The sequence below is a fragment of the Huiozyma naganishii genome, chromosome 13, assembly GCF_000348985.1.
Source record: "Huiozyma naganishii CBS 8797 chromosome 13, complete genome".
NCBI classification, from domain to species: Eukaryota; Fungi; Ascomycota; class Saccharomycetes; order Saccharomycetales; family Saccharomycetaceae; genus Huiozyma; species Huiozyma naganishii.
In genome coordinates this window covers 373,414-394,859 of record NC_035934.1, presented here as the reverse complement: position 1 = coordinate 394,859, position 21,446 = coordinate 373,414, and the positions used below count along the sequence as shown (strand labels likewise).

The following is a 21,446-nucleotide window of genomic DNA, read 5'->3' as shown; positions in this document are numbered from 1 at the left end:
TGCGGTGCAGCGCGATGGACTTCTACAGCGGCGACGGGGATGGGCCAGCAGCAGCAACAGCAGCCGCACCCAGCAGCCGCACCAGCACTCGCAACTCTCGCAGCAGCAGTACTACGCTGCACAGCACCAGCCGCTCGCGTACCAGTACTACGCCCCAAGCTCTACTTCGCCCCAGCAGCAGCAGAACGTGCAGCACTCGATGGCAGACGTCAGTGCGTGGCAGTACGGGCCCCTGCTGGACTCCGCTACACAGAACTCGTATACATATCCAGGCTTCCAGCAACCACAGCAGCCGCAACAGCAGCAGCAGCAGCAGCAGCAACCGCAACAACAACCACAGCAGCAGCAGCAGCCTCCCCCGGGGGAACACGCTGACAACGACGCTGTGGGAGGACGAGAACACCGTGTGTTACCAAGTCGAGGTCAACAGCGTGTGCGTCGTGCGCCGCGCGGACAACGACTTCGTCAACGGCACGAAGCTGCTCAACGTGACACGGATGACCCGAGGCCGCCGCGACGGGATCCTCAAGGCTGAGCGCACGCGGCATGTGGTCAAGATCGGCGCAATGCACCTCAAGGGCGTCTGGGTGCCCCTCGACGCAGCGCGCGCCATGGCGCACCGCGAGCAGATCGCAGACCTCCTGTACCCGCTCCTCGAGCAGGACATGGTCCGCTACATCAACACACACCCGGGGCAGGTCAACCTCCTGCACAACGGCTTCTACCGGTAACACCACCCTGCCCGCCTGCCTGCCTGCCCCCGGCCTGCCTCCGCCAGAAGGGCCCCCGGCCCAGGCAGAGGCTCCAGGCGGGCCCTGCCTGGCCGCCCGCCCCGAACACCGATATCTCCCGCCCGCAGATTTCGCCTCCAGGCTGCAGACGCTCGTTTAACCCCCCCCCGCCGTAAACGAAAAAGGGACGAAGACAGAGAAGAAGAAGAGGAGGACGGTGTCTCCGGAACCGATAGACGCAGTGGCGTCCTGTATCGGTATTGTGCTGCACGCTTTACGTTACCTGATCTCTGTGCATACGCGGATATACCTCATATATATATATATAGTAGGGTGAGGAAACCACCCTGTACAATTACGTATAATATTCTTTCGTGCTCATCTTGCTCCGTCTACCACTGCTAGAAACCAACACCACCGATGAATAACGTTACTGCTGCTGCTGCTGCTGCCGGCGATGCCGCCGCGGGCATCGCCGGGATTTCGTACTGGAAGCTGTTCGCTACGTTCACAGTGCTCGTGCTCGTATGGGACCAGATCTCGTACATCCAGAAGAAGGGGTCCATCGCGGGGCCCACGTTCAAGATGTACCCGATCATCGGCCCCTTCCTGGAGTCCCTGGACCCGAAGTTCGAGGAGTACAAGGCCAAATGGGACTCTGGGAAACTGTCCTGTGTCTCGATCTTCCACAAGTTCGTCGTCATCGCCTCCGACAGAGACCTCTCGCGGAAGATCTTCCAGGCGTCGCAGTTCGTGAAGCCTTGTGTCGTCGACGTCGCCGTCAAGATCCTGAGACCGCAGAATTGGGTGTTCTTGGACGGGAAGGCGCACACGGACTACAGGAAGTCCCTCAACGGGCTGTTCACGAAGACCGCCTTGGCCCAGTACTTGCCCTCGCTAGAGATCGTCATGGACAAGTACATGGAGAAGTTCGTCGAGTACTCCAAGGAGAACAACTACGAGCCCCGCGTGTTCTTCCACGAGATGCGGGAGATCCTCTGTGCCGTCTCCCTGCGTGCGTTCTGCGGGAACTACATCACAGAGGACCAAACAAGGAAGATCGCCGACGACTACTACCTTGTCACTGCCGCACTGGAACTAGTCAACTTCCCCATCATCTTGCCCTTCACAAAGACGTGGTACGGGAAGAAAACCGCGGACATGGCAATGAAGATCTTCGAGAACTGTGCACAGCAGGCGAAGGACCACATTGCGGCAGGCGGGGAGCCCGTTTGTGTCATGGACGCCTGGTGCAAGTTGATGCAGGACGCCAAGGACGACGACGACGAGGAGGCCCGCGTGCTGCACAGACAGTTCTCCAACAAGGAAATCTCAGAGGCCATCTTCACGATGTTGTTCGCCTCGCAGGACGCGTCCTCCTCGCTGTGTTGCTGGTTGTTCCAATTGATGGCCGATAGACCAGATATTTTGGCAAAGGTCAGAGAGGAGCAACTCGCCGTCAGAGGCGGCGACCCAACGAAGCGTGTCGACTTGGACATGATTGAGGAAATGAAGTACACGTACATGGTCATCAAGGAGACGCTCCGTTACAGACCCCCGGTCATCATGGTCCCCTACGTCGTTAAGAAGAAGTTCCCAGTGACACCAAACTACACAGCGCCAAAGGGCGCCATGCTCATCCCAACACTGTACCCGGCACTCCACGACCCAGAGGTCTACGAAAACCCAGACGAGTTCATCCCAGAGAGGTGGGTCGAGGGGTCCAAGGCCTCAGAGGCAAAGAAGAACTGGCTAGTGTTCGGCTGTGGACCACACGTCTGCCTCGGCAGAACATACGTCATGATCACCTTCTGTGCTCTGCTCGGCAAGTTCGCCATGTACACCAACTGGGAACACAAAGTCACCCCGCTCAGCGAGAAGATCAAAGTGTTCGCTACCATCTTCCCCAAGGACGACTTGCTCTTGAACTTCAAGAAAAGAGATCCAATCACGGGTGAAATCCACGAGTAGGGGGGGGGGTCTCTACAAACAGAGAATGCCATGACACAGGCAGTATTCGGGGGATGAATCTCTTATGAAACCCCGTCTACTGGACTTATTATCTTCTATTTTACAGATTATATATATATATATATTTATTAGTATTTATGTCGGAAAGAATGTAACTAACTAACCGCCAAAAGATCAGTCGAACTTGATCTTCTTCCCGGAGAACTTGGCGTTCTTCAGTTTCTCTTCAGCGAGTTTCTTCGCGACCCACGATGGGTGATCCTCCGCACGAGCAACAGGTGCACCGCCCGCTGCATCGCCGCCCGCTGCGTCACGAGGCCGCCTCTCCCCAAGCGCTGTCAAGTTAGCGTTCGTTCTCGCCTCACGTTTCGCCACCCGCTGCTCGTACTCGGCCTGCCGCTTCTCGCGCTCCTCCCGCTGCTTAGCATACTCCCGCTGCACGTGTGCCGCCTGTGTCCCGTACTTCTGCTCCCAGATCTTACGTCTCGCACGCTGCCCACGCCGGTTCTTCCGCTCAGGTTTGTTCGACAACTGTTGCCGAGCAACTAGGTCCTCCTCCGCAGAATCGTCCTCCTCCCCGCTGTAGTAGCCGGCCATCAGCTCGGGCAGTTTCCGCTTCTGTCCAGAACTCTCCTCCTCAGAGGAGGACTCGTCGGACTCGTCGTCTGTGCCAACGAGCATGTCCGCGTACTTCTCCAATTGTTCTTCTGTGTGCTCCACTGGTTCCTCCTCCCCCTCCTCCTCCTCGCTGGTACTCCCCTCTGAGTCGTCGTCGTCCACTTCAGCCTCGCTCTCGGGTTTGTCGCCGTCCCTCGCGGTTCTCTCCCTCCGGTTATTCAAAAACAGATCCATCCCATTGTCAAACGTCTCAAGTATGCTCTTCACCCTCTTGTCGTTGAACAGCACACCGTGCAACTTCACACCGCCGTCCATCGGGCAAACAACCTCGTTCCAAACCCGGCCAGGGTTGTACACGTGCGTCTTCTCCCTCAACGCCGCGAAGTACTCGTGATCCTGCGCCCAGGGCACACCCTTCCCGACTTTCCCCGTCGCCACTTTGATCGCCTTAGCCTTCACCACCAGCGGGACGAACTCGTCCATCTTCAAACCACCAGCAGGAGTTACAACTTTCGCACTCTCACTCATCTGCCGGGTTTTCTTCAGCAGGTGCACTCGCAGGTGTTTCTCCAGCGAGTACACCTTGTTCTCAAAAATTTGCAGCCGCAACGCATCCAATTCCCGCAGAAGCTCCTCAGCGTCGCCGCCCAACAGCTCAGAGACTCGTCTCGACGTCCTCTTGCCCTTCGCAGTGAAAAACTTGCCCGTCTGCGCCAACCGCGGCCGGAATTCACCCAAAGTGCCCGCGGCGTGGTGGTACCGGTACTCCAGGTGGTCCAACTTCAACGTCAGATTCTCCCTAGCCATTGTTGCACGTCACCACAGGACTCAGCGAGTTGCCATCCATCGCATCTCCCTCGATGCCCTACAGCTCTGCCGTTTTAAACAGTACCGGATTTTGTGACAGAGAAAATTTTCCAGCGATGGGAAGCGAATCCACGCCGCGGTGTCTGGGTGTTGCCGGATACCTGGCGCGGACTACGTCGCGGACGAGTACTAGACGTACCGTTGAGCAAGAATCAGACTGACGTGCAAATCGTTTTATTGAGTCGTATTCCTCATGGGGGGCTTTCGCCCGCCAGGTCGGATGATCGCTGTTACTAGAACAGCTCTCGAGTGACAAGTGTCATCATCTTCAAGAAAAAGGAAATAGTGTAAGCATACGTTGCAAGGTTGTTTGTAGGTTGTATCAGTTGTCTAAACGCCCTGTCACAGGCTGGTATCATCAACGTTTGGCTCTAAACATTGAGCCAAACACAGTTGACCGTCGTGATAAAATAGAATCATCATAAACACAACTAACATGCAAGTGGGGATGGAAATAGCAATTGTGGTAGTAGTAGTAGTAACGTTACGGTGTGTGTCGTTGCGAACATCAGACATGATTTTCCCATTATCGTTCATCAGAAGCCGTGAGGCCTCCTAAGACATATGCTTGTCTATAAAAATGAGTAAATTGATTCATCCTCTGCAAGATGACTGGCAAGATAGGGGGCGGGGACATGTTGGAAATAAAAGTTGGTAGTTGGATTGATCAGAAATGCATGAATGGTATTAAAAAAAGTTGTGTCTTCACGATTTTAGATCAGACTCGTCATCTATAAGTTGTCTCATCATACAAGCCAACCAATAATTTTGTGGAAATACATTACTGTGGTAGTCAAAATCAGTTGCGTGGGGTTTCTAAGCCCACTGAAAAGCATTGTCACTCATGAATATATTCAGTGCCCAGTGCTGTAACTCGTCATTTTAAACTAAGCAGTTTCCGTCCTCCCATTTCGGAAGGCGGGACAGATGTTCCCGAGAGGGGAAATGAAAATATAATACGTTTTGGTTGAATCAGAAATAGTGCAAAAACGTATCAACATACAATATTTGTTAAAATACTATTCAGCCAGTAATTCCAGCTTTTGTTTTTGTTGTGATCATCATATCAAAACGCGATATCTCATCTCCTTCTCAAAAGAAGGAAAAATGTCCTCGCAATCCCATGAAAATAAATCGGTAGTAGTAGTAATAGTGGTGGTAATTCTATTCCATTTCCTCAGCTCGAATAGTCAATTTCTAATCATAAAAGGATTCAGAAACTCTAGTTTGTAAATTTAATGATTTTTGGTCATCAGCGGAAACGATCGATAGGAAATAAAATAATCACCAGTGGAGACCAAGACACCAATGGCCTGGTCTGCTGGCCTATGTTACCAGACCGGAGACAAGAGAAGCAACACCAGATGGAATGGGCCGGCGTCCGCCGCTTTTTATATCGAAGATTTGGTCCTCGAGAGACCGGAAAAATTTTCAGTCGTTTTGAACGAAGGCGGGCGCTGCGGGACCTTAGGGCTTTGACCAGTCCGCCCACTGACGGACGCTTCAGGCTGTTCACAGCGATCAGGAAGCCACTTGATCTGCAGTGTGTCTTCTGCAATTGCGATGTGTTGGTCTCTGCCGCGGTTCCAAGGATTTGTGTGTCGTTGTGGTCTATGAGTCAATCGGTTACTACGATGGAAGGTTCGAAACCAGTCGTGCAGGCTCCCTTGAAGACACCTGGGCAGCCTGCCGATGCGATGTCGCTGCCCTTCGTCGTGCAGTCGATGATCCTGTTCTGCACGCTGCATATCGCATACGATAAGTTTGGGGCGGCGCCCTTCCTTACCGTCGGGTTCATTGCGCTGTATATCCTCGTACAGTTGTGCATGATGAAGCGAATGCAGTTTGAAATAGTGTACGTCTTCTACCTGCCCTTCATGTTTAGTCTGCTGTTCAACCAGGATTTGCTGCAGACAAATCTGCTGCTCTCCATAAACGTGCTCGGTGGGCCCGTATACACGAGGCTAGCCTCGCAGCTGTTTCTCACAATGTGTCTGCTCGCCGGTGATGTCAACCCAATGGTCTGCCTGCTGGCCGTCTTCGTCAACATGGGGTTCTGCTTTGTGCTGTCTAAAGTGAGTCGCTTGGAGAGTTTGGATTTCGTCGACTGCAATATCTTCAGTCTGACCTTGACTAACGTGCTCTTCTTGGAGAAAGTGCACAAACAGCAGCACAGTTTACCTTACGAGGTTCTATGGGGCACTCTGGCTGCGTTCCTCTGTACAGTCGCGATCAACTACATACTGGCGACCATAGTGAACAATAATAAACTGTTCGTCTCGATTATGGTGCCCGTAGTGTTTCTGGTGTGTTTCCCGCTACTTACAAACACGTTCATCGACTCGTTGCCGGAATTGCCAGTTATATGGCTGTACCATTACATCACTGCATCGCAGACTAGAATGCGGATCCTAGGGATCTGGCTACTGTTTCTAATGGTGCTCATCCCGAACGTCCTGCTGTTCAAGTCCAACTTTTCCCTGAACACGTCCAGGAAGATATGGCATTTTCTCATTTTACTGCTCGTGATGCAGCCATTCAGCTGGGATCCAACGTTCGTCAAAATCGCGCTCTCGGGCACCATTGTTCTCTTCCTCGCCGTGGAGTACGTTCGGTACTTGAAGTTGCAACCCTTCGGTAGACAAATTGACGAAAAGTTGCGCTCGTTCGCGGACTTCCGTGATGACAGGGGGCCCATCATCATATCGTACGTGTATCTGATCTTGGGGATTTCCACGCCACTGCTGATCTTCGATTCTCCAGTCGGACTGATAGCGCTCGGCGCTGGAGATTCAATGGCATCCATTATTGGGAAACGCGTCGGGAAGTGGAAATGGTCCGGGATGAAGAAGACGGTGGAGGGAACAGCGGCGTTTATTTTGTCCACTTTCATAATTGGTGTAATAGCGAAGTGGTACTTGGGATACTTTAAAGATTTGACGGTTTCCAACTGGTTCGTTGTTTGCTTCTTATCGGGAGTCCTAGAGGGGAACAGCGATCTGAATGACAATATATTGATTCCAGTATTTATGTTGATCTGTGAACAATTATTTACAGTTGCATAATATTCTACAGAAGAGGGGTTAAAGATACGTGTTTTTTGTACATAGAGAATAGACAGATACGAGGATACTAAGCGGGGGGAATAATAATAATAATGACCAGCTGCGCCAGTTCTTAACTCACAAGCATCTTATTTCTTCGAGTTCTTCTTCTTGTTTTTGGGCTTGGAGTTCTTCGAACCTTTCTCCTCATCACCTTCGATAAAACTTAACAATTCATCCACAGACTTATCGGCAAGCTCAGGGTTTGGCTTTTCCTCCTTCTTGGCGTGATGGTTTTTCTTGCTCTGGTAAGGTTTACCGCTGGCAACATCGTTTTGAGCTGTTTGTAACATCTTCTTTTGGTGCAGGTCCTTGATCATGTTGCTCAACCCGTTAACCCATTGCTTCGAAGAAGCAGTCGTAGTGTGGTTGCTCCCTAGCTCATTGAAGAATACGTCCTTTGCGTAAGAGATATGTTCCAATGCGGCACGGTAGTCCTTGAGAGTAGCGTACAAGTTACCCAAATGAGACTCAATGTATGCGTACGAGATGACTTCTTTACCGTCCCATTCCACAACAATTTCACACAACTTGGTCAGCACTTCAATGGCCAACTGTGGACTTTCTAACCCTAGGGCTATCTGCTCCAGTTGATTGTAAATAGTGGTGATAGTTGGGTGGTGGAACTTGTTGACATGGTAGGCATTCAATGTAGTCATGATTCTGTGGCAAATCAAGGTTGCGTTGTATGGACTGTCGTTGGCAATCTCCAACAACGCCAGGTTGAACAGAGACCTTAACATCTCAAAGGAGTCGACACCACAGGTTCTTTCGTAAATCGTACAAGCTTTACGGCAGAACGCGACGGATTCAGGAAGGAATCCCATCTTACTGTAGATACTGGCCATCGAGGTGTATTTTCTAGCAACATCAGTATGGATGCCACCTTGAATATCCTCTAGAATGGCAATACCTTGGGCCATCAGAGTTAACCCCTCAGATTGCTTCTCCTCCGTGATCAACGTTGTACCGTTGTTCCAGAAATTGTCACTTGTCTTAGAACTGTACTTTGAGGTCTTGATACGTGGAATGATCGTCAAATCTTCCTTAGAGAAAGTGGTGATAGGAGCAACCAGCTTCTGCTTACTCTTTTTATCTTGGGAAGACTTGTAAGTTTCAAATTCTTCCAAAGTGAAAAAGTAGTCCTTGTTTAACCATTGGATACCAAACCTATACGAAATTTCTCTCATTAGCATGTAGCGGTTATTCAAATGTTCCTTCAAATCGTCCTCGCTGAGCTCATAACGGAAACGAACGCGGATTTCTTTGACAATGGACGAGACTAAACTCTCCCTCGTCAACTTCGAGAAATCATAATGGTCAACTGGATAAAACTCGTCGACGAATTCAACAGCTGGGGTCTCGTTGTATTCGAATCCAAAGAGTAGGTTGAAAACGTAAGCGACCAATGACGTGACGGCAACGACGGGGATACGCTTGGAGTGGTATCTCAGAATATGCTTTGTGGCACGTGCAATCATCTCAACCTCAGAGATCTTGATTAGGGGCACCAACGCATCCCTGTTGACGACAAATGGCTCTTCGTTGGTTGGTTTTCTAATCTCATTATCGTCCAATTTCAAGTTTTCCTTCAAAGCTGCTGGCACATCCTTGCCTGCCTCGACGTATTTGTTGATCTCCTCTTGTCTTTCTTTGATCATCTTTTCAATCTTTATCAAATATGACGCTTCCCAGTCTTCATAATCCTTGTTGGAAATGGCAATTTGCTTCAGTTTTTCCTTATGTTCTGCGATTTGTTCGCTCAAGTTCGCCTTAGCCAGAGTGGCAAACTTACCTAGATAACGCAAATTTATACCGTTATTGTGCAGAGTTTCGACCAAATGCTCGCCGCTGTATGGTGGCGAGACGTTATCCTTCAAATAGTCGTCCAAAACATTTGGCAAAACAGTGCCCACTAAGTAGTTGGACATTTCATCGACAGCGGCATCCTCTACACCCTCTGTTTGGTATGCATCACTGTTGTAGGAAAATTTATTTTCCTCCAATGCCTTCTCATAATCTAGGTTTTCAGTGCCGTCAACTTTGGACATCCACCATTTCTCAACCAATTCAGGACGCAACAACGTTTGTCTGTGTGGATATCTTTCCGATTTGTCCTGGACGTTGTCAAAGTTTTCTCTGGCAAATTTGACATCCAAGGGGTACGTGTTGGCTAAGTCCATGATGTAGCTTCTCTTATCGGAGCCGATAATACCTTTGGATTGCGAGGAGAAACAGACATCCTTCTCGCCCGCTTTCTTCAAGTGGAAAAGCTTAACGAATTTTTTACTTAACAGGTTGTCAAAATCTTCATCCTTGACGACTGTTTGAGATGTCTCATCCAACCCGTACTTGATAACGATGTCACTTTCCAGGTCGCGCATGTCGCTTTCCCCAGTAGCGTCATTCTTGATGTTTTCGACGCCCATGTTTGTTAGCAACCCGGGGACAGGTGTTTGGGCAAGCACTCTTTTACCAGCCAAATCAATAACAGTAGTCAACAAATATCTTACATCTGTGATCTCGTTTTTGTTTAACATTGAGATGGTCAAAAGGTCTTGGTTAACGGCGATTCTCGCAGCCTCGTCACCGCCTTTATCTTGATAAGTCCCCGTCACGTCGTTAACGAAGGAGTAGAAGATGTTATCCTTTAAGAAAATCTGCTCCAGCTCAGGGGCATCAGGGTTCATTGGAACCAAGTTGTTGTACATTATCGACATGGCATCCTTAGTGGCCGCTACAGAGAACTCGTGGATCAATTTCGCCAACAACCTTTCCGTTTCGATTTTGGCTGGCAGAGTCTCGGTGGGTAGATCCTTGATGGCTTGGAACTCATCGTTGAAGTTTCTGATAAAGGAGACGGATCCATCATTGGCTTCGCTTTGCAACATGAAATAATCGCCAACCAATGCATTAGGGTTGTTAGAGATCAACCAAGGTTTGTGCAAGAACGATGTCTGTGGTTTAACGTAGGTGACAGCCTCCAATTTCCCCAATTTTGATTCCATTTGTTGGACATGGGAGACAAATTTCTTGGAGTGAGCAGCGAGCAGACTGAATAGACTGTAATGGGTGTCGTTGTGGAAATGTGTATGCTCGTCGCTAGGTTTCCTCTCAGGGTCAAACTTTGTCGAGGAACACTTGTTAATAAAGAACCCAGATGGGACAGCGGTAATTTGGAAGTTTTCATTTTCCAAAGTAGCAATCTGTAAGTACAGCAAATGTCCCTTCGATTTGTAATGTGCTGGGACTGGGTTGTACTGTGATAAACTAATGGAACGAACGCAGGGGGTGATCAATTTAGTCTCCGCGGCAAGCAATTTTTTCACAGAGCAGTCACCAACATTGGAAGTGATCTCACGGACTAGACTAGCCGTTTTAGCCTTTTCTTCGTCAGAAACGTGGAAGATATTCTTTTTTTTCTCCTCCTCCTTCTTACCATCCTTATTGATGTCGACTACTTCCTCGACGTCATCCTTCGATTCAACATTCTTATCTCTGATATCTGTTAGTGGCAAGAATGGGAATTTAGGACCTGTGGAGGCTGCAAACTCAGAGATACTGTCATCCGTCTCGGAGATAAATCCGATAAAATCACGCAATACAATCACATGCTTCAAAGCTTCCCTTGCAGTGTAAGGTTTCAATTGAATGGCGAACTCGATAGAATCGTCTTTTTCAGATATTAGGCCGCTCAAAGTTTCAGTATCGGTTAGCACACGATTGTTATGTTTCAAATCGATGTTGGTCAGGTACTTCGTCTCTGGAGATAGAGCCAATACATCCAGCACGGTTTGGATCTTGGTCTCCCTGTTGAATTGGATAGTGATTTTTTCAGCCTTCTTATTCGAATGGTTGCCAGACACAGCTGGCAATTTAATATTAACCTTGATGTTCTCGTTAGCAGAAGCTGGAGAGGACATTTTGGTGGTTTGAAAAAAGTCTCTTCTCAAAGGTTTTTTTTCAATTGCAAAATAATATATTTACAGGTGGATATTATTATTCAGAATCAATACTTGTAGAATCTCAGAAACAAACGTCAATTTGCAAATAACACCTCTTTACGAAACTCACCCACCGTATGAGTTTCTTCTATTGGTTAAAAACGCATCGACGACAAATGAATATTTGAAGAAAAAAATAGTGAGTGTGTCACTCTGTACGTAGAAGGTGCTTAACTGTTCACCCAATGGCACTACGTTACCGTCAATGACTTTGACTAGAACTGTACTTTGTGTTTGGATAGATAGCCTGTTAGGGGTCGTATGTTGTAGTGGTGTGCCGCTTTATTGGCTGGAGATATACCATGTATTTTTATATAGAAATAGGGAACATACCGGGAGTGTTATCTAGCTTTTCCTTCCTGTATACACAATTATGTGGGTTCTGTTGTATAACTGTAATGTCTCTTCACGTATGCAAGCGACTCTATTGATCCGGGACCGATGTAGCTGTTCCCGGATCAAAGAGCTATAATACAAGTTACATAAAATTTAACGTTCGTTTCCATGCGGAGACCGTATATCCTTCCAGTTTATCAAAAGAAAAGGTTTAGTAAATGTATGGAGACTTAAATGCTGGAGGGCTTGTGTCTAAGTTCCTCGCAGCTGTCTGGTTTGCGAGACACTTCTCTATTTTACGATATTTGTTTATACGTTTTAAGAAGGATTTGGATATTAAAGACATTTGCTAAAGACTTAAAAGATGAGATCAAGAACTTTACAAATAGATGGGTGATTGAGTCGACTAGATTCAGTAGTACAGCACCGACTCGTCTTACTTTGATGTAAAATACCTTGTATCAGCACCACCCGCTCTTGTAAAACTGAATATTTCTAGGAACCTTATCGTTTTAACCTTTACAGTTAGATCAGAGGACTCATATTATTCTGACGAAAAGCTACCCTCCGACAAGTTTTCATCAAAATGTGATGAAACGTAGAGCATATAGCCTGCTATCACGGATTTAGCATTACAACTACACTTTGCAACGCTGAGACTGAACATTCCCATGGGTGAATCCACGAAGGGTGATGGAAATCCCCCTTTCGCCATCGTGTAGACCCTCCCCATAATCGCCACGATCATTTGGTTTACCATCATTTCAGACCACCGCAGAAACTTCCATCGTGCCTAACCTTGCACAAGAAGTCGGGAGACGGGACTCCTCCATCGGGCAACACTTTTCCTGTAAGACACCCTCAAGAATGCGTTTACTATCAACATGCTTAGTGTACAGCCTGGAAGTGCGGACAAGTACCATTTACTAAGGGTTGGGGGTGTGAAGCAAGACCACAAGTCCCCCCTAAGGAGCTACTGCTGTTCAATCTTGCACCACGTTTTTTCAAGAAGTCCCGTTGCAACAGTGATGATAGTCTACACATACCCGAAAGGAGTGTAGTAAATCGCGCAGGGCTCGAAGAAGGAGGTTCTCTGTCGTACAACTTCAAAGAACTTTAGAAAGAGTGAAGCAACACGTCATGGACCAGTCCAGCCCAGCTTAGCCCAGCTCAACTCAGCAACTCCAGAAACTGCTGAAACCGCTGCAAACAATGCGCCCCCCCACACCCTTCTCTGATCGTTGGTTGACCTTGACGTGGCATCTCTGGGGCTGGAAGTGGGTGGTGGTTGGATTCAGGTGACGGAGTTTGTGTGGGTGTTCAGTCGCATGATTTTGTATCAACTGTTGCTCGTTGCGAGATTTTTCAGTTCCCGGTGCTTGTTCCACTGACACATTCCCGTCAGGCGACCAGATTCTTTGATAGTCGCCGCTTTTAGTATCTGCACCACGCCATCTGGCAAGAGTGGAAGCCCGTTTCTCTGTTTCTGGTTTGCAGTTTCATGGGAAGTTCCCTCAGGGTGTGAGTGAGTTCTTGAACCAATGATTTGAATGTGATTGATTCCTTTCACATATAAAAATGGGGGAGATAAACCCTCAAGAACATTTCATAAGCGGTTATTTCTCTCGTATTCCTTCTGTTCAACACTAAAATACACCAGAGACAATTCCAAGTTTCGCATCACTTCATCCAAACAACAACAAATCTAATTCAACATGACTGTCAGAGTTGCTATTAACGGTTTCGGTAGAATCGGTAGACTGGTTCTAAGAATTGCTTTGTCCAGAAAGAACATCGAGGTTGTTGCCATCAACGATCCATTCATCAGCAACGACTATGCTGCCTACATGTTGCAATACGACTCCACCCACGGTAGATACAAGGGTAAAGTCACCCACGATGACAAGCACATCATCGTCGATGGTCACAAGATTTCCACTTTCCAAGAGAGAGACCCATCGAGCCTGCCATGGGGTTCCCTAAAGATCGACATCTGTGTTGACTCTACTGGTGTCTTCAAGGAATTGGACACTGCCCAGAAGCACATCGACGCTGGTGCCAAGAAGGTTGTCATCACCGCCCCATCCGGTACCGCCCCAATGTTCTGCATGGGTGTCAACGAGGAGAAGTACGACGGTCAAACCATCATTTCCAACGCCTCCTGTACCACCAACGGGTTGGCCCCAATGGCCAAGATCTTGGACGAAAACTTCGGTATCGACGAAGGTTTGATGACCACCGTCCACTCAATGACTGCCACTCAGAAGACCGTCGACGGTCCATCCCACAAGGACTGGAGAGGTGGTAGAACCGCTTCCGGTAACATCATCCCATCCTCCACCGGTGCCGCCAAGGCTGTCGGTAAAGTCTTGCCTCAGTTGCAAGGTAAGTTGACCGGTATGGCCTTCAGAGTCCCCACCGTCGATGTCTCCGTCGTCGACTTGACCGTCAAGTTGAACAAGGACACCACCTACGACGAAATCAAGAAGGCCTTCAAGAATGCCTCCGAGGGTAAGTTGAAGGGTATTGTCGGCTACACCGAGGACGCCGTCGTCTCCTCTGACTTCATCGGTGACACGCACTCCACCATCTTCGACGCCACTGCCGGTATCCAATTGGGTCCAAGATTCGTCAAGTTGGTTTCCTGGTACGATAACGAGTACGGTTACTCCACCAGAGTCGTCGACTTGGTCGAACACGTCGGTAACTAAACGAATAACTGATACGATGATATATATATACATAAACCTTTTCTTTAACGAGTGTATGCGATTATATAGAGTTTAACTGCACGATGAATTGAAAACAGGCGAGTCTCCTGAAGCATTGTCGGTCAACCCACAAATCCTTGTAATTAACTTCACAGGGTATCCTACATTAGCTGGGATTCATTTCCATAATAAGTTGAAAATATAGCGATGAGAGAGAACATCGTCACTGAAGAGAAATGCAGACCAATGACAGAATATATCAACGGGGTGTCTTACGTTTGTCAGGCCGTACTCAACATCCATTGGGCTTAGAGTGACCTCTTTGATGCTCCATCCTGGCGTGTACAAGACAAATGGAACGCTTCACTACTGCCAAACAATGATTAGGGACCACTGTATTCATTAGGCAAGTGTACTGGCTCTTGCATGGGAGTCAGTTGATAAATGAAAGCTTTATCTTTGACGAAGGAACCATCATGACAGAACGAATCAAAACAAGTGGTACTAACGCAACTCCGAATTGTTCCTTTCTATAACAAAATAGCATAATATGCTTGTACTAAGCGCTATTCTTATTTACACGGTTCGGCGATGAGCATTCTGTTTCTTGCCTGGTTGAATATTCCCGAGAGGAGGTTCAGGATTGTGGGAGCTTATGAAGGAGGGACTCCATTACCACGTCAAGCTCTTTTTAATTGAAACAAAAACGGATGAAAGAACAACTCCACTTCCTTACCAGCTTCTTACAGTACAACCTTTGCATTCAATCCGTCGGAAAGCTATTCGTAACACGTCTTTTGTATCTGCGACACTGCGTCAATATACACATATATACATCTATACCTTCCAAACAGCCCAGTTACAAACGACGGACACAGGAATTGATATGTACAAGAATATAGCTTCGCCAAAGTACTGTCCCCCACACCAAGTACTCACCCCTTCCTATCCAGCTTATTAAGTTTCCTAGCCGTCTTGGCGTTATTCTTCGTCTTCTGGCCCCTAACGGGCAAGTGCAAAGCGTGCCGCAGCCCCTCGTACGACCCGATCCGTTTCTTAACTGCAATATTCGCGCGCACGACTGCCCTTGCATCATCCTCGATGGTCATGTGTGACAGCTCACTCGCAATACTGAGGATCTGTGGTTCCGATAGTTGGTGCATTCGCATCCACGGGTAGAACCCAAGCTTCGAACAGACGGTTTCTGCAGTGGGGAGGCCGATCCCGTAGAACTTCGAGGAGAGACCAATCCGCACAACCTCTTTGCCCTTGAATGCCTTACCGAGGATATGCACCACCATTGCTAGGTTGACAACACTCTGGTAGTCTTGGGGATGGTACTTTGGAACTGTCGTTATAACGTTGCTTTAAAGACTTTAACATGTATAAAAACCGTTAAACAATGGGACCTCCAGTTGAAGAAGATGTGTCTGCAATTGATGCCGAACTCAGCAGCCGTGAGTTATAGATATGTAGTACGTATATGGATGATAGTGGGAGTTACTTTCTGTTAGCTGGACGGGTCATCGCTGAGATCCCTGAGCAGTCTAGCGAGTTGTTCGACGTCTAGTCTCTGGATGAAGAGGATCCTGAGTAGGAACAACATGGTGATGAAGCTGGCGAGTCCCACGGGGACGACGCAGAACACGGTGATGTTGTACAGGTCTATAGTTCTCTTGTTATGGCGAGTGACCGACTTGCGTTTCCTGCCGTTGCTCGCTGCACCGACGTACTGCAGATCCGACGTAAGGTAGCTCTGCCATATGTACGCTGCCGTAAGGACACAACTGATGAGGATCCATGTGTGTAAGTAGTAATCGTTCTCGGGGGACAAAGAACTGAGCAACAGAAGCTCGAAAGTGACGAGGATCAGTGACATCGAGAACATCCTGAGGATAGCGGCCATGGTGGAGTACTTCACGATCCACCGGACCATGAGGGAGTCCAGCGTCGCAAAGGACAGGTACAGCGACACGAGGCACCACAGCGAGCAAAGCGAATACTCCGAAGCGCGTGCCGTTATCAGCGTCGTAAGCAGTATACTCCCCGGTGCAACAGAACCAGCTGTCGCACCCGGTACCGTGGACGACGTCGACGCAAGTGACGACGCCCTGTACGTCTGCCAAAAAATGGCAAGCGTGTTCCGCAACGACTGCGGCTCGTACAGTTGCAACCCACCGCTTTGCAACGACGTCCTCCACGCCCGGCGCAGAGACGCAAACCCGTGGTACAAAGGTGGCAGAAGGGACACGTCCCTGCATACTGCCATCAGCATATGTTGTATAGCGGTCAGGTGGGCCAACGACAAGGTCTTGAAGGATGCATTGGCCTGATTCGCGTTGCCGCTGCCGCCATTGCCCGCAGCTTTACCACCCTGCCGTCTCGCAGACACTCCGTTGCTCGCAGCAGCATCGGCAGAACCAGCAACAACCATACGGAGGTGTAGACAAGATCTATGCGGTGGAGTGATTAAGAAGTGAGGGAACGCTGATAACCGAGAGGTGCCAGGCCAGCAGCAGCAACAGCAACAGTAAAGCAGAGCACTCGTCGAGAATCTCTTATTACTTGAAATTTTTCACTGCTGTTGCCATAGAGACGGCGTATCGGACGGTGATGGGCAGTGTAGTGTCGGTATTGCTGGCCCTGGAGGGTTGCTGATGGACCCCAGGGGACGGGTTAGTGGTTTGGTGCTTGATGTTCTGTAGTTTGCGGGGTTCCCCGATTCTTTCTCCCTCTTTTTGCGTAGATCAGGAAGTTTTATTCGGATGGCTGGTTCAGCGAGTTCTATGGGTTAAGAGCCAGCAGAAGCATTCGAGGGACCCGGAGTGTGTATATTAGACCCTGTGGGAGTATCGATGGGTTGTTTTCGTAGTGGAGCGGGACATCAACAGCTCCAAGAAGACGCAATGGCTCACGCAAGCGATCCGTTACTAGACACGTTCACGAGATGGTCACAGTATACAGGTGACAGTGGGGGCCACCACCACCGCGGTGTACCCTTGCATACGGGGCGGCGAGTCTCCCGGCAAGTCGATTTCACCAACCGCAGCGAGTACGAGCAACACAAGTCCCGGAACAAGTTCATATTCCACAGAGGGTTCTCACTGCGTGGGTCCCAAAGGGAAAACCGGCCCACTCCTCCAGTTCGCCCCAAGTTCCACTCGCAGCAAGGGTTGCAGTCGTTCCTCGAGTACGTTGACTTGGAAGAGTTGCAATTGCAGGACTCCCTGGTCCAAGAGACACGCAACGTCGTCCCCGTGTTCACCCCAGCGAACATCTACGGCAGAAACTCAAAGGTCGGTATATCGAGGGTGATTGCCCCGCCAATGCCACCGCAGAGAGCACCATCGGTGATCAAACGGCATGTACTGCCCTCGAGAACACCGTCGGTGAAGTCTACGAGGGCGGGTGCCGATGCCGTTCCACCACGGCCCCACGATGTACCACAGCGCCGGACACCTCATAGGTCGCACACAATATCAACGCTACCATCGAGACGCGACCCACCTCTCGTGGGTCTCTGGGCACGGTACCTGGAACTCGTCATCCTCCAGAGAACACAACTCCGCGTCTCGCTTCTCCGGGGTGAACGTGAAGGGCAAGATGAGAGAGAACAACGAAACGCAGTGCCCATTACAGTACACTGACAAGAGGGCAATGCACCAATACAGTAAGCAGATACAACGACACGATCAGCCAATACGGTAACCAGACACCTTAAAGTGCAGAACTATGACGTTGTTCAAATGGAATCTCTTACTTTATTCAATTTTGGACTGACGTGAAGAGGCAAACTCATCTGTTGAAGACGCAGGTACGGCGGTGTGCACGATGGAGTCCCTCTACGATGTGCTAGGTGTTGCGAGCGATGCCTCGCAGAGCGAGATAAAGAAGGCGTACCGGAAACTCGCGTTGCGATACCATCCGGATAAGAATAACGGGGACGAGAAGTGTCACGAGGCGTTCCAGAAGATATCCCACGCGTACGGGGTGCTTGGGGACGTTGCCCAGCGGCAACGTTACGACCAGTCTGGCGATGAGAACGAGTCCCTGCAGCCCACGGGTAGTAACGCTGCGGATCTGTTCTCGTCCTTTTTCAACGGAGGGGGTGTATACCCCAGTGGCTCATCGGGTGGACCTGGCCCCAGCAGGGGTCCCAGCCGGGGCCCCAATATAATCCACGAGTTGAAATGCACTTTGCAGGACTTGTACAGGGGTAAAGTTATAAAGCTGGCTTTGAGACGGACTGCACCCTGTGAGCGTTGTTCCCTGGGGGCAGCAAACGTGTGTTCCAGTTGCAATGGATCCGGTAACATTACGCGGATAGAACGTGTGGGCCCCCTGACGCAAACTTGGTCGTCCACTTGCAATGCGTGTCAGGGCCAAGGTCGGATGTCAGTGGATTGCTCGCAGTGTGGTGGGGCGCAGTACTTGAACGAGCGTGTTGTGTTCAAAGTTCATGTAAAACCGGGCATGCACGATGGGCAGACCATTGTGTTGGATGGGGAGGCGGACCAATGTGTGAGAGACAGGCTTGGTCATCTGACTGTTGCAGAATCTGGGGATGTTGTGATTGTTATTAGAGAACTCGCAGACGCGAAGTTCAAGAGAAGTGCGTTGAACAAGAGGGAGAACTTGTTTGTTGATCAGGTTAAAGTTGACCTCACTACAGCGCTTACGGGAGGGAATGTACTCCTTGAAGACCACCCGAGTGGTAATTTAATGAAGATTAATATCTTGCCGGGGGAGTTCTTACCTGAAAACTGTATCAAATGTGTTGAAGGGTTGGGCATGCCGATTGACGACACTGGGCAGAGGGGGGATCTGTACATCCGATTCTGCACACATTCACCTCTACAATTAGAACCAGAGACTATCGATAAATTGAGAGAGGTTCTTCTAAACGACAAATACGTCAAGACGCAACGCGAAAGAGAATTGAGAGACTCCGACGAAAGAGTGGGCGACTGTGTAGAGGTCGAGGAGCACGTACTCAACGGACTGCTGACCCCGACAAACAACACCGTTCTAGACCAGTTCGTTGCAAGGGAAACAGGTTCTGAGAACGAGGATGCGCCAGATCGGGAGTCAAAGCGTAGAAACAAGAAGCGGAGGCATTTCAGGTCTCCCTGGGAGAATCCCTCGGACGGGTTTTGGCGCGCATTTGAGAGTGGGAGACCTGCAATGGATCAGAACAACTGTGCCATGGATTGACCAGTACGCTTGCCCTTGCGTTTGCCAGTTATGTAATTGAGATATGTCCCGTATATATAGTTGGAAACAAAGGTAGAAATAGAGAACTCGCACGCGACTGCTGATCTGTCGAGGAAGTACCCATGAGCAGCAGACATCGCCACTACCATTCTATGAGAAGGTACGGTATACCAACGGCTTAGCTGATGGATATGCCTCATTAAGGGTTTATTTCCTCTTTTAGAAAAAGGTCCTTAATAGCTGCATAACAATAGCTCCACGACTGCTTAACGACTGACAGTTCAGCGGTCCATAGAAGACCCATGAATAGTCACTGTCACAGGTTCCGCATTGACTGCTATGATTGTGTCATAATTGTGTCGTTTAGGGACCGGTTCAGCTTGCAGTGAGTAGACTATTGTGTTTCCATTTTGCTATTATTTGCGAATAAACGTACGATAATCAGGGTCCATTGTGCATACCCAGAAGCATGTATTGTGTACCGGTTGCAAAGCGGGAACGTACTGGAGTGTTCTGAATTGGGTCAGTTAAAGTGGCGAGATTATAGCGGTCTGCTATTATTTGCTGAAAAATCGTACGATGATCAGGATCCTCATTGCCGAGTGACATGGCGCCCCCTCTTTTACTCGTGCTTGTAATAGTTCAAAATATTTTGTATAAGAGGGCAGGCTATTTCTGACATCCCTCATCCAGTCCATACATCTTCTCATCTTTCTTCCCTATCCTCAAGTATTCATTACCAGCGAGTACCAAAATCAACTAAACAGCAGTTACAATAATGAGATTCACTAATATAATTCAAGGTCTACTTGTCCTGTCTGGACTACAAGCGGTTCAAGGCAAATGGTACAGGCTAAAGCAGCACATGAGAGACTCCTACCAAGAAGTTGTCTCTAATATGCTGGATAATTTGGCACCTTATTCGACTGGTGAATTTAGGGATGAGGTTGCCAACATCACAGCACAAAGTTCCGAGGTTCTGAAAACTTATGGAGACTTTGTGTTTCCCCTCCCAATTGTGGAGGGAATCCTGGCCAACAAGATGAAACTATTAGAGGCCCATCCTGAGAATGTTACAACAATCTTGAATAACATCCAAGATGGGCTTCAGTTTGCCATCGAAACAACTCCAGACTTTTACCTGGAGAAAGTTAAAGACTACATAAAGGGTAAATTAAAACTAAGTGAAATTTTACCCTCAGACTACTTTGAAAGTGGAGAGTTAGAAGAAATTGGCTCTCCGATGGAGTTTTTAACATTGGCAAGGACGCCAAGGCACCCGAGACTGGAATCGTTTCTCAGGGGACTCATAGCAGTGATGGCCCTGTTAGGCGGGGCAATGGCGCTGTGCGGGTCACTGGGGAAATACCAGTGCAAGATGATTTTAATGGTCACGGCATTGACAATTCTAGTTTGGTCTTTACACCTTCGCAGAGAGTTTGGTGTGTAGCTTGTAAATATTTACGTACATCCTTGGCGTGTTCTGTACCTCATATATTCCTTAGATAGAAATACCCCCCTGCATTTACAAAACTGACTGTTTACAGCTCGGCAGTGCATTCATTCGTACGGTCTGGACTCAACAGTTATATTTTTACCACTGTCTCTTTACTTCCTTTACTTCTGTGTGACCACTGTAGGAGTCTTTTATGATGTGCATGGCACTGAAAGCTACAGACAGATGATCTGTATTTCTGGGCCAGGAACGTGATTATGTGAAAAGCACCTTAAACCTGCCTCTGACATGTATTCCTGTAAACAGTAAAGACTAAAAGTAATTTCCCGCAGCCAAGATGTCAAGTAGACTGTCATCACATCCACTGGTGCACTACTGGCACGAGCATCATCACATTTTTTCTTTCTTACAAAATAATGCTATAACTTATCAGC

General features: G+C 48.7%; 11 protein-coding genes across 11 annotated transcripts; 7 read left to right on the top strand and 4 right to left on the bottom strand.

Annotated features, from left to right (window-relative positions):
• Nucleotides 1–14: 14 nt before the first annotated feature.
• SOK2 (Sok2p) lies at nucleotides 15–731 on the top strand (the record flags this gene model as incomplete). The annotated part of the gene is made up of 1 exon (XM_022611076.1): nucleotides 15–731. The coding sequence occupies one exon, from the start codon at nucleotides 15–17 to the stop codon at nucleotides 729–731; it is 717 nt and encodes a 238-aa protein (XP_022467308.1).
• A 420-nt stretch (nucleotides 732–1,151) lies between these two features.
• On the top strand, nucleotides 1,152–2,702 carry ERG5 (C-22 sterol desaturase; the record flags this gene model as incomplete). Its single annotated transcript, XM_022611075.1, has 1 exon — nucleotides 1,152–2,702. One exon carries the CDS (start codon nucleotides 1,152–1,154, stop codon nucleotides 2,700–2,702), a length of 1,551 nt encoding a protein of 516 aa, XP_022467307.1.
• Nucleotides 2,703–2,876: 174 nt separating this feature from the next.
• BUD22 (Bud22p) lies at nucleotides 2,877–4,127 on the bottom strand (the record flags this gene model as incomplete). Its single annotated transcript, XM_022611073.1, has 1 exon — nucleotides 2,877–4,127. The coding sequence occupies one exon, from the start codon at nucleotides 4,125–4,127 to the stop codon at nucleotides 2,877–2,879; it is 1,251 nt and encodes a 416-aa protein (XP_022467306.1).
• Nucleotides 4,128–5,425: 1,298 nt separating this feature from the next.
• Nucleotides 5,426–7,252, top strand: SEC59 (dolichol kinase; the record flags this gene model as incomplete). The annotated part of the gene is made up of 1 exon (XM_022611072.1): nucleotides 5,426–7,252. One exon carries the CDS (start codon nucleotides 5,426–5,428, stop codon nucleotides 7,250–7,252), a length of 1,827 nt encoding a protein of 608 aa, XP_022467305.1.
• A 128-nt stretch (nucleotides 7,253–7,380) lies between these two features.
• CLU1 (translation initiation factor 3 subunit CLU1) lies at nucleotides 7,381–11,214 on the bottom strand (the record flags this gene model as incomplete). Its single annotated transcript, XM_022611071.1, has 1 exon — nucleotides 7,381–11,214. One exon carries the CDS (start codon nucleotides 11,212–11,214, stop codon nucleotides 7,381–7,383), a length of 3,834 nt encoding a protein of 1,277 aa, XP_022467304.1.
• A 2,132-nt stretch (nucleotides 11,215–13,346) lies between these two features.
• KNAG0M02060 (type I glyceraldehyde-3-phosphate dehydrogenase) lies at nucleotides 13,347–14,342 on the top strand (the record flags this gene model as incomplete). The annotated part of the gene is made up of 1 exon (XM_022611070.1): nucleotides 13,347–14,342. The coding sequence occupies one exon, from the start codon at nucleotides 13,347–13,349 to the stop codon at nucleotides 14,340–14,342; it is 996 nt and encodes a 331-aa protein (XP_022467303.1).
• Nucleotides 14,343–15,277: 935 nt separating this feature from the next.
• On the bottom strand, nucleotides 15,278–15,643 carry SWS2 (mitochondrial 37S ribosomal protein uS13m; the record flags this gene model as incomplete). The annotated part of the gene is made up of 1 exon (XM_022611069.1): nucleotides 15,278–15,643. One exon carries the CDS (start codon nucleotides 15,641–15,643, stop codon nucleotides 15,278–15,280), a length of 366 nt encoding a protein of 121 aa, XP_022467302.1.
• Nucleotides 15,644–15,852: 209 nt separating this feature from the next.
• EOS1 (Eos1p) lies at nucleotides 15,853–16,776 on the bottom strand (the record flags this gene model as incomplete). The annotated part of the gene is made up of 1 exon (XM_022611068.1): nucleotides 15,853–16,776. One exon carries the CDS (start codon nucleotides 16,774–16,776, stop codon nucleotides 15,853–15,855), a length of 924 nt encoding a protein of 307 aa, XP_022467301.1.
• Nucleotides 16,777–17,197: 421 nt separating this feature from the next.
• NIS1 (Nis1p) lies at nucleotides 17,198–17,989 on the top strand (the record flags this gene model as incomplete). Its single annotated transcript, XM_022611067.1, has 1 exon — nucleotides 17,198–17,989. The coding sequence occupies one exon, from the start codon at nucleotides 17,198–17,200 to the stop codon at nucleotides 17,987–17,989; it is 792 nt and encodes a 263-aa protein (XP_022467300.1).
• Nucleotides 17,990–18,173: 184 nt separating this feature from the next.
• On the top strand, nucleotides 18,174–19,556 carry APJ1 (Apj1p; the record flags this gene model as incomplete). The annotated part of the gene is made up of 1 exon (XM_022611066.1): nucleotides 18,174–19,556. One exon carries the CDS (start codon nucleotides 18,174–18,176, stop codon nucleotides 19,554–19,556), a length of 1,383 nt encoding a protein of 460 aa, XP_022467299.1.
• A 778-nt stretch (nucleotides 19,557–20,334) lies between these two features.
• Nucleotides 20,335–21,006, top strand: KNAG0M02010 (uncharacterized protein; the record flags this gene model as incomplete). The annotated part of the gene is made up of 1 exon (XM_022611065.1): nucleotides 20,335–21,006. The coding sequence occupies one exon, from the start codon at nucleotides 20,335–20,337 to the stop codon at nucleotides 21,004–21,006; it is 672 nt and encodes a 223-aa protein (XP_022467298.1).
• Nucleotides 21,007–21,446: the final 440 nt, after the last annotated feature.